Source organism: Galeopterus variegatus, unplaced genomic scaffold (assembly GCF_000696425.1).
Source record: "Galeopterus variegatus unplaced genomic scaffold, G_variegatus-3.0.2 Scaffold1611, whole genome shotgun sequence".
In the NCBI taxonomy this organism is placed as follows: Eukaryota; Metazoa; Chordata; class Mammalia; order Dermoptera; family Cynocephalidae; genus Galeopterus; species Galeopterus variegatus.
Genome location: NW_007727722.1, coordinates 31,418 through 43,305, shown reverse-complemented (window position 1 = coordinate 43,305; position 11,888 = coordinate 31,418). Strand labels below are relative to the sequence as shown.

At 36.7% G+C, this 11,888-nt stretch overlaps 1 protein-coding gene across 1 annotated transcript in view; it reads right to left on the bottom strand.

Annotated features, from left to right (window-relative positions):
• Positions 1-267: 267 nt before the first annotated feature.
• The window catches only part of LRIG2 (leucine-rich repeats and immunoglobulin-like domains 2), a 29,925-nt gene continuing 18,304 nt past the window's right edge, over positions 268-11,888 (bottom strand). The window contains exons 11-17 of the mRNA XM_008577969.1: positions 9,382-9,545; positions 7,389-7,709; positions 6,022-6,303; positions 3,724-4,173; positions 2,745-2,894; positions 381-671; positions 268-303 (exon numbers count right to left, since the gene is read on the bottom strand). Of these exons, the coding sequence (XP_008576191.1) occupies positions 287-303; positions 381-671; positions 2,745-2,894; positions 3,724-4,173; positions 6,022-6,303; positions 7,389-7,709; positions 9,382-9,545 (1,675 nt within the window). The 3' untranslated portion in view covers positions 268-286. The remainder of the gene's footprint in view (positions 304-380; positions 672-2,744; positions 2,895-3,723; positions 4,174-6,021; positions 6,304-7,388; positions 7,710-9,381; positions 9,546-11,888) is intronic.

Sequence of the window (11,888 nt, the reverse complement as noted above, 5' to 3'; positions counted from 1 at the left end):
AAAAACCTTCATGAAATTATGCCCAAATTATATTCTTAGTATTTCAAATCTCCATTATTTAATAAAGATGGGAGAAAAAATTAATACCTTATGTGAAACTTTTTTAAAGCTTTTTCTGTATGGCCTCTGAATTTTCAGTAGTATGATCTTGTAACCTCCACAAAAGCTATTTTCATCCTACAGATGAAGACCTCTTTGTAACTCTAATATGTAAAAGTCTCTAGCTCTAGTTTACGCCAGTTAACAGTGGCCAATTACTCCAGTATACCAGTTTGTTTGCTTCCTGTCAAATGAGAGCACTACCTATATGATAAAAGGAAAAATGAATTAGGTGCAAGTGAAAACAAAATAAACAAACAAACAAAAAATGCACCCCTTACCACTGCTCATCTGTGTACAGGAAAGCTTCTTCTCATTTATCCTCTCATGGTTGGTAGGAAAGGCAGATAGCTCTCTGTCTGCTGATGATATTAGGCTCTCCAGGACAGCAGCATCTTGGGGAGGGTGTACCAAATAAGTCTCTTTGGGCATCTGGATCATGAGGCTGGACAGTGTCTGATCTAGAACATCCTCCTCAGCAATATAGGTGTATGGACAGTATTCTCGGGTCCTGGAGTAGATGTTGGCATTGTCATAACAATCTGAGCAGATCACCCGAGTACCAGTGCCACCTAACGACAACATGGGAAAGAACCCAAACATCCTTCTGTTAAGGAATTACTTTTGCCAATCATCAGTTTTCTTCAATAGCTGTGGTCATCGTCATGATCATGACTGCTGTCATTTATTGACATCATCATCATCATAGTTGCTGTCACTTACTGACATCATCTTCATCACTGGTGTCATTTATTGACATGATGATCATCATCATCACTATCATTTACTGGGTACATACTTTATAAACCAGGTGAAGTTTTCAAGGTCTTTCTGTGAATTAACTCACTTAATCCTTGTGACATTTCTACGAGGTAGGGACTATTATCATCTCCACTTTACAGATAGGGTAACTACAGCACAAAAAAGTAAAGGAACTTGACCAAAGTCATACTACCAGAATGATAAAGTGAAATTTGAACCCAAGCACTCTGGCTTTGAGCCCAAGCTCTTGAATACTACATTAAATCATCTCTGGCCAGCCTGAATAGGTCCTTGATCAAATAAAGGAAGCCAAGACAAAGCTGGCACTGTGCTGCAAGATACATGCTTGGCTTAAGCAAACTAAAGAAAAGAACACAGTTATGATGACTTCACTTCATGAAAGCCCATGGTACTTTTATGAGTCAAAAGGTTAAGCAACACCAATTGCTAAAAGCCTCTGACAGTCAAGAATCTTGCCTGACAAGTGTATGGTTGGCAGAAGTGAAGCTCCCTGATTGTTAATGTGCTTTGAAAACTGAATGGATGAAGGAGAGGAAAAAGAGAGAGAAATAAAGTGAGTTATTTATTCACAATCAAGCAACAGAATATTAAAACTGAAAGAGGGGCCGGCCCGGTGGCACACTGGATAGTGCGCCGCTTGGGAAGCGCGGCGGCGCTCCCGCCCGAGGGTTCGGATCCCACATACAGACCGGTTCCCGCTCACTGGCTGAGCGAGGCGCGGGAGCAGCACTGAGGGTTGCGATCCCGTTGCCGGTCCCTGGTCCGGTACGGGGGCAAACACTGAGGGTTGCGATCCGTTGCCGGACACGGAAAAAGACAAAAAAAAAAACTGAAAGAGATCTAGAAGTAGCTCCGTTTAAACCAGAAAGCAGTGTTACTTCCCACAAATTTCAAAGAATAAAGACTTTTAAGTATTCTTTAAAAAGAAATAAATACCCTGCTTTCCATGAAAAGCCAAAATAAAATCCAATTCATGAATTAGATATAGAAGTTCTGTTGACACCAGTCTAAAAAATCTCTGAAGAAATAAATTTTTCATTTGTATGGTACCTGAAGTACCGCACAGACTTGTTGACAGAATCTGTGAAAATCTTGGGGCGGGGGAGATGGGGGCTGGACGGTTAGCTCAGTTGGTTAGAGTGCAGTCTCCGTACCAAGGTCTCCGTACTGAGAGCCGCAAAAAAAAAAAAAAAAAAATTTTTTTTGAGGGAAGTGCTTTATAAAGTATTATTTATTAAACATGAGGAAACTAAGGCCTAGATCTTAACTAACTTGTTTGTGTTCACAGAGCTGGAAAGAACAAGTACAAATCAAACCCAATTTTTCTATCCCTTAATTCGCCTTCCGATGTTCTGTTGCTCTCTGTGGCAATGAGAGTGTGGGAAGGGGAGAAGGGGGTAGAGAATGTTGAGAAGTCAAGTTCATTTAATTAGAGAACATTTTAACATCTCTCTGATGCTCTCCAATATATGCTGAGAACTGTCACTGCCCTTTAAACTTAACTGAACATCTACCTGACAGCAGCAGAAACAAACATCCCTTGGTCTGAAGGATGCTCATTCCTGAAAAGGGTAAGACACACTGGAAAAAAGTTTCTAGAACATCCTCTTCCTATAATAATACAGGTTTGGGAGTCTCTGCTGTGTATGCCCAATCCCTCGTTTAAAGGTGATGTCTTTCTCCTTTCTGTAAGATGATTTTCTTCTCTATAGTCAATTTTCATCTTATTTTGCATGGGAATAAATGCTTTCCCTGAGTACCTTACTTTAAAATATTGCTTCAGGTTAATGGGGGAAACTACAAACTGAAAAATAAACTCAACAGGTCAGGCTGAATAATCATAAACAACAAACAGTCATTACCGTCAGTGCCTTTGTGTATATATCCATTGGCAGGAGGCATAAGTTGCTGATGACTGCCTGCCTCAGAGTTGCTGTAGCCTTCCTGTGGCTCAGACAGTGTTCCCTGGGAAGACAAGTAGCTGGGAATATCTGCAGGCAGATTGAGCTCCTCTGTAAAAGAGACATCTGTAACTCTCAAAGTTAGGCACCTGAAGCCAAAACTCAAAAGACTATTTTGCAAGTTTATTCCATTTTGATTCTATGAGTTGAGTACCCCTAATCCAAAAATCTGAAACTTATAGTAAGCACCAACAAGGTGCTCAAATGAAATGCTCATTGGAGCATTTTGGATTTTGGATTAGGGATGCTGAACTGTTAAGTATTAGTGCAAATATTCCAAAATCCAAAAAAATCTAAAATCCAAAACACTTCTCATCCCAAGCATTTCAGAAAAAGGATACTCAACCTATATTGGCCAGGAAAATGGTATGTACTTAGGAACCCAACAGCTTTTGATATTTACCCTAAAACTATTTCTCACTAGAATTCTCCTCAAAGCTTCATTTTTAAAGTATTACCAAAAGAAACAAAACCTAAAGATTAAAATCTTATCTGTAACTACACTTTCACAATTTATCTGGTTGGATCTTTTCTATTGCAGGATTTCAGGGTAAAAGGTGTAAAAGACTGACCTCACTCATGAGGGCTCCATTCTGCCCTACAGCAGAAATAAGGAAATGAACCTCAGGCATTAAAAAAAAAAAGTGCATTTATAATGCATTTATAAGAGCAAAGTTCTGAGGGAGTATTTATAACTACTTAAAATTATTCCTCAAAGAATTTCTATTATATCAAGGAATATATAAAAATTTTAACAGAAAAACCTCCTAATACCACATATCAGGTAACATATCACAGCTCCTCAGTTTTTAAAACTTTATAATAAATCCTATATTCTAAACTCAAATACAAGCATAGTTGTCATCTGGGTACCACTTACCTGTGTTCGTGATACTATAGTCTTCATTTTTCCTTCTCATGTGGTAAATAACAATGACCCAGATCAAAGAGGTACCCACGACACAGCAGACCACAACAATGATGACAATGCCAACAGTGGTCCAGCCATCATCTTCATGCCCAATGCTACTCTGGGAAGAGTCACAATTGGGGGATGAAATGACATTAAGGTAAATATGGCCACGTTCTGTCCCAAGGGTGTTAGACATAATGCAGGTATATTTCCCAGCATCTTCTAGCCCAGCATCTACAATGATGAGAAGCTGGTTGGCTGCAGCAAAGAAATGTCGTTCCGTCACCAGCAGTGGTCCATCATCTTTAGTCCAGTTGAGGCGAGGGGCAGGACTCCCTCCAGCTATGCACTGTAAAACCGCTGTTTCACCTCGGGTTACTGTCTTGTCCTCCAGGGGTCTAATAAATGAGGGCGTCTCTACCAGGAGAATGTTAAAAAAAATGTGTGAGGCAATTTTATTCCCTAAATCCTACTGAATTAGACTAATGAGGGTATGGTGAAATAAGCACCTTCACATATTCATGGGAGGAAAAGACATTAATGTTTCAGAAAAACAAAAGCTTTAAAAAACCTAAGGAAAGAATTCAAAGATTTATACATAAAGATGTTATTACAAAATTATTTGTAATCTAGAAAAATAAAGAAAAATGACTAAAAATCCAGCAGGAAAATGATTAAGTAAATTACAGAACAGCCACATAATGTTTTATGAAGACTTTTTTTTAAACGATAGGGTAACCCTTATGATACAATATTAAATGGGAAAAAAATAGGTAAAGTTAACTACATAAAAATGAGTAAAAAAAAAAAAAATCTAGAGAAAATACATTAAAATCTTTAACAGTGTTTGAATATCTTTCCCTCCCTCTTCCTATTTTCTGTATATCTTAAATTGTTTTTTTTTTGGTGGCTGGCCAGTAAGGGGATCCGAACCCTTAACCTTGGTGTTATCAGCACCACCACTTAAACTTTTAAAACAATAAACAACTTATTTTTTTGATTATACAAGTAAACACAAATGAACAAACATTAAAAAAAAAAATCCTGCTATACAGTGAAAGAGAGAACTGGAAAGTAGAATTTGCCTTGGGTGAATTCCATGAATAAAAGTATTCCAATAAGAAAAAAAAAGGCTAGTCCGGGGAAATTTTTAGGGAAAAGACATTTTACCAGAACATAGAGGAGCACAGTAAAGGGAAAACATGAAATCTAGCCAGAAAACAGGTATTTTATTTACATTAAAATTTTTTAGGGCCCAGAAACTGTACTTGTGACTGCTGCTTTCCCTCTCCCACAATCCCTTACGCTCTTCCTTTCTAACTTGGGTCTGGCAGAACGACTCCGGTAAAGGAGGGTGACAAGAAGAAGGGCTGTTCAGCCATAAACAAGGTGGTAAGCAGAGAACACACCATCAACATTCACCAGCATATCCATGGTGTGGGTTTCAAGAAGCGTGCCCCTTGGGCACACAAAAATCTGGAAATTTGCCACATCTGGAGTCCCATCTCCATCATGGCAAATTTCTGCACCTCTTTGATTGTCGGCAGATTTTTGAAAGTGGTAATAGGTATATAGGTAACCAAAGCAGAGAGCTTATTTGGTGAATTTTCATTCTCATTACATTTTCTGGCCAACTGCACATGGATATGACATGGGACATTCCTTATTCCTTTGTCCAGAAAGCTTTGTTGAGCCTGGATACCACTTTCAAAACTCTGTAATCAATATGGATAAGAACTAACTGCTGATTGTCAAATAAAGTTACAAAACTGAAAATACGTAAATAAATAAATAATAAAATTTTAAAAAATGAACTGGGGAGAAAGCAGTTAAACTATCTTAGGTTCTCTGTGAAGCAGTATCAAATATCTGGGATACTAATACTAAAAATAGTGGAACCCTCAATGCAAACCCAGTAGCAGAAAAAACATATGAAGTAGAAACCTTCCAGAGGGAAACATAAAGCATAAACTGATAAAGGGATCTGAATTTCCAATTCATTAAGATTCCTAATTTTTTGCTTGCTTCAGCAGCACATATACTAATAAAAAGATCCCTAATTTTGCACCCAGAGTTTTCCCAGATTTCAGTTATCTGACCCACTAATATCCTAGTCTGACATAACCCTATATAAAGCAGCAAAATGAGAGATGATGATATAAGAATCACAACTGAATCTCAAAACTATTTTCTTGCTCACTGAGACCAAGAGTAGCTCCTGAAAGGCTCCAACAAAAGCAGGGACCCATAGAACACTAAACATACCTAACACTGTTAGGGAGGCATTTGCTGAGAGGCCTCCTGCTATATTTTGTGCCATGCAGCTATAGATTCCCATGTCTTCTATTTTCACGTTGGCAATGAAGAACACATCATCCTCGGGCATGACATGCATACGTCTTTCTCGAGCTGCGGGAAAGTCAGTACCACCATCTTTCTGCCAGGAAATCTGAGGTGCAGGGTGCCCCTCTGCAGCACATTCTAATCTGGCCATGGCACCAGTGCGAATAGTTAGATCCATTGGAGTTTTCAGGAAAGATGGCATCTCTGTTACAAGAAAGATCATAGAGAGAAAGTAGGCATGGGGATAATATGTATGAGAGGTCTTCAAGAAGTTCACGGAAAGATTCATAGTATCTTTATGTTATATTTTTCCATGAACTTTCTGAAGTGCCCTCATATATACCTCATACACATACACACACACACAAACACATGAACGAATCTAGTAGACAAAATACAAACTGTTGTAATGCTCCACTTCTTTGAGAAGACATGTTCTCTGGACTGATAGTGAATACAGCTCTAGCAGCCATCTTTTCTCACAGAACCTCAGAATATTTGCAGCATAGTGACAACTGACTCTTCTAGGATACATGACACACCTATCCAATCATCTTGATAGGAACAAGGAAAGCAGAAGGCCACAAATCTTTCTGAATCCCATATTTTAGAACCTGATATTTACTATGACTTCCTTACTTACAAAGCTAAACTGTACTTCCCAAGCTAGCATCTACAAACTGTCAAGGGAACTGCTTATGTTCAAAAAAATTCATTCTTTGAAAAATCTCATTAAAAAAGCACAGAAGCAAGACCCAAGTACATTTTTTGGTTGCAAAAGGACTAAAATGTTGTAGTTATTCAGTGAGAGGCAATAGCTGTCTTGGAGAAGTTTTTCACAGCCAAGGGAAGAGCATTAATTTCACTGATTCTATGTGACTACATTCAGACAATGATAATGATCACTGGATCCTAATAATTCCCAGTTATTAGGAGGCCTCTGAACAACAACAGGAATAAATTTCCTAGTTTTTAGAAGAGAATTATGGTTTTGGAAAGAAAATTGAGAATTTCAAAAGAATGTTTTCAAAAGCATAAACAGCAGGGAAAGTAGTGTATCTCCTAGGGCCATGGAGTTGACCCCTCAACCAAAGACCAATTAGGGACAGCAAATGAGTAGAGCAGCTAATCAAAAAACCCCTCCCACTCTATTGTCTCAATCCAAAAGACAAAAGTAAGACTCCCCCCTCAAATGTCAGGGTTAACCTAATTTCTTGGTTAAGTAGTTCAAAACTGAACATGAAAAATCCTTCTAAACTAAAAAAATATCAAGGAGCATCATTCCTTACCATTCACAGTCAGTCTGGCTTTCTGGGAATAATTAGAACCAAAGTGATTAGTAACAATACACTGATATTTTCCTTCATCAGTGAAATTCACACTGAAAAGGTGTAAGATGCTAGTATATTCCAGAGCTTCTCCAGCTTGCTGCCGATAACGAACAAAATTCTCAATATCCACATCATACAGGATTTCACTGTCTTTGCGCCACATAGCGGACATGGGTGAATCACTACTGCTTACTGCAGTGCATGTCAGAGTCACGTTCATGCCTTTTAGAGCAACTATGGTTTCAGGATGCATCCTTATCTGTGGCTTGAGAAAATCATCTAAGAGGAAGAAAATGCAGCAGTAACCAAGACAGTTATTTATTTTTGCTTCTTTAGATTCAATTTTAAAACAAATACTGTAAAATTGTGTGTTCTGTTGACCAAGTAGCATTTTAAAGTTGACACTACAGAGCTACAATCTAATTCCCTTGCTTAAACAGAAAAAATGAGGCCCAGAGAAGTCAAATGACTTGTAAGTCAAACACAAGGCCTGTACTGGAATGCAGGTTTCCTGACTTTTGAACCCAGTACTCTTTCCATTATCTCTTACTGTTACTTGTGTGCTTAGAATGTATTCATTAAGCATTACCAATTACTAGGGAAAAAGAGAAATCTTATATTAGAATTTCAAGACAAGTTCTAATGCTATTACCACTTGTATATATGTACATGCTACATATGTAAACATGTATATAATAACCATTGTCCTTTGCCAATATAGAAAATGGGGATTATGAACCTATTCTATTTCACAGGGAATACCTATTAATAAAGCAAATTATTCAAAAGCACTTTGTATGTACATAGATTTCATCTAAATAGTGAAAAATTCCAAACATGTCAAATGTCCAACCAAAGACTGGCTTAGAATTGGCTAATAAACTATAGATTCAAAAATTATAGTGTTATTGAACTGATTCAGCAAAGCAGGTATATAAATTGCTAACCAATATCTTCACTGGATAACATTTCACTGTCATAAAAGTGGTAAGTGGAAAAGGAGGATAAAATACATAGTATGTCTACATTTAAAACTAAGTAAAATCAAAATGGAATGCGTGGAAATGTAAGCAGAATTTAATATTTATTTAAGTCTGTTTTCTTCTTTAAAATATGTGGAAACAATGGAAGTACTTTGTGGGCCTGAATGTCCAAGTACCCCAAGCATCTATAAGTAGATTATAAAACAGATCTGGCAATACACAGGTGCCCAAATGATATGCAACACAGATAAACTGACCTAAAAGCTCTACTACGTAAAGCTAAGAAGAAGTCATTCCACTTTAAAGGAAATTTAAGTGTAAAGGAAAAATTTCCAAGTTGAGAAAGAACAATATAGATGTATACTTGAAATTACTAGTGATAGAGTCAAGACAATTTGTCTATAACTGTTCCCCTGTCCTCAAGGAAAAACCAAAACCTTGCGACTTTAGTTTTAAGAAATTGTATCAAAAATACAAACCACAATAAATTGGTACATTCACACACTGCTGGTGACAACATAAACTATCTTTCTGGAAAACACGTGGCGGCACTTTTCAAGACCTACTAAAAATGTTCATGCAAAAAAAAAAAAATCATGCTTTTGATTCAGTAATCTTACTACTGGATATTTATCCTAAAGTTAACAATCTCCCTAAAACGGAAAGGCCTACATTCATAAAGATGCTATTATACTATCATTAAAGATGATCAATTAAGAACACAGAGAAAAAACTGCTTATGAAATATTATCATAAAAGAAAAATATAAATATTAAGTCAAAGAATATAAAATTTAACCTATGATTACAAAAATGTAAAGATCTCATCATTGAAACATGGATTGAAGAACAACACAGAAAAATAAAAATAGATGTGTTAGTGGGAAAGCATTCTAGTTTAATTTTTTAAAATTCTGTTGTTAAGATAGTAAGTATTAATACATAAAATTTTAAAACAATAATACAAACCACAGACAAAATCTTTCAGATCCACATTCAGGATGCTTTGCCCTGCTAGCCATTCGGGGTGTGCACAGCTTACATTCACAGAATGTTCAAAGTTATTATCAACCAGCCATTGAAGAAACCACTTCAAATGGCAGTCACACAGCAAACTGCTTGTGTTCAGAATCCTGCAGAGAAAAAGGGGAAAAGTATCCTTTGTTTTACTTTTCGCTCCAAATCTCTTAAACATTAAAACCTTATATATACCTATGCATTTTTCTTGCCAAAAATGCTTAATCTGAATCTAATAAGGAGAAAACAAATTCAGAATATCAATCTCAATTCTTCAAATATGTGAATGTCATAAAGACACAAAAAGGGGGGTAGGACAAGGGTGAGGGGTCTATTTTAGATTAAAAGTGACTTAAAGAGCCATTACAGCCACATGTGTGATTCCTGACTGGGAAAAAAAATCTACAAAGGACATTTTTTGACCCTAGGGAAAATTTGAGTATGGACTGTACATTAGGTATTTTTATTTTAACAATGTTAACTTCCTTTGGTGTGATAATAGTGATGTACTAATGTAGGAAAATGTCTTTATTCTTAAAAATACACACTGAGATATTTAGGGGTAAAGTGTCATGATGTCTGAAACTCTGCAACTTTTAAACAGCCAACAAAAAAACCGGTATGTGTGTATACACATATGTGTGTGTGTAGAGAGAGAGAGGGAGGGAAGAAGCAAAGCAGATAACAAATTTAGCAAAAAGTTAACAATTGGTCAATCTAGGTAAAGGGTATATGGGTGTTCATTATACCTTCCTTTCAAGTTCTGAAGTTCAAAATTTTTCCTTAGAAAAGTCTGGGGAAAAGCTTATGATATACACATTTGGAGCCTTCAGAGATTTTTGTTGTATACGTTATATAATTATTTTTAAATTATTTCATCAAGACTAAAAACATTTCAGCCCTGTGGCAATGTGTACTGCAACTTAAACTAAGAACCACTGGAAAACTATTTGAGGTCTATAATAGACCTATAAAACATATCTGAAAAATCAGCATTTTCTCTCTATGACCTCTTAAATGTCCTGTCCCCTTAAAAAGCAGGGAAAGCACATGATTTGGAGAACATTATAACTTACTTTGTGTGCATGATCAAAATCCCCACTCAGTTTTAAAGTTTGGTATCAAGTACCTAAGACCTAATTGCATAAAAGTTTCAGTCATTAAGGATATCCCAAAAGGCATATTTTATTAAGGGTAATTTTAATTAAACAAGCCAAAAGTTACCTTTTGCACTTAAGAATTCTTAAGTTCTTTTCATTCATTTATAGAGAAATATTTGAGAGTCTACTATATGCCAGGCACTGTTCTAGGCAGTGGGGACATAGCCCTCAAGTGTATTTAGAGCCAAGCAATAAATAAATAAATGCAAAATATAATATCAGAAAATGGTAAGTGCTATGAAGAAAAATAAAGCTAGGTGAAGACACCGAGACATCTGCTGCTAGTTTAGGTAAAGTAGTCAGGGAAAGCTTTTGGAAGAGATGGCAGTTGGGCAAAGTCCTGGAAGAGCTGAAAGGGCAAATCATGTGAAGATCTGACCTAAGAGTGTCCCAGACAGAGGAAACTATGTGCAAAGGCCTTGAGGCAGACATGCATACTGTGCTCGAGCAAAAGTGAGGAAGCCACTGAGGCTAGAGCACAGTGAGCAAGGATAGTGACAGGAATTAATCAAGAGAGCTGGGCAGAGAGGACCAGGTGCTTTATAAAGTAAAGAAAGGACTTGAGTTTTTTTCCCCAAGTGTAATGGGAAGCCACTAGCAGGTTAAGAATAAAGGACTGACATGATCTATGTTTTCTTAGTTATAACAGGAGCTGAAGTCATGAGACCTGGACCCATGTCCTAACTCTACTACTTACCATAGACAAGATCTGAATGCCTCCAAAAATCTCAGTTTCCATTTCTGGAAAATGAGATGGAGAACACCTACCTCCAAAAAAGTTTTAAATAAAGCACAGTGCCCGGCCATAGACAATACTTAATTCATGGTAGTTCCCTTCACTTCTATTTCTTTTACTTCTTTCCATCCTTCACACACTAACCAACTCTGCCCACAAGTGCCGAACAGAAGACACTGCATTCTCTCCACCAGTGTGTGGGTAGATATATGCCAAAACATTAACAGTGGTTGTCTTTGAGTAGTGGTGATTCAGGGGTATTTCTCTCCCTCTTCGTATAACTATTTTCTAATTTTTCTACTATGTATAATTTTAGTGGAAAGTACATTTTTAATTTATATGCAACTCTTTTATCTACCTCCAAATATTGACGCAAAGCACTGTGAGAAATACCAAAAAAGTATAAAGAGAGATTTTACTACATGTTGACCTAAAAAGTATTATAAATATGAATTAGATTTAAAGTAACCAAAAGTAAACAAACTTCTCAGTAAAAAAGTTGCATTAGTTTCTGCAATAGCAATTTGTTCAAACAATCTGTTGAAGAAAAAAGTATTCAATAA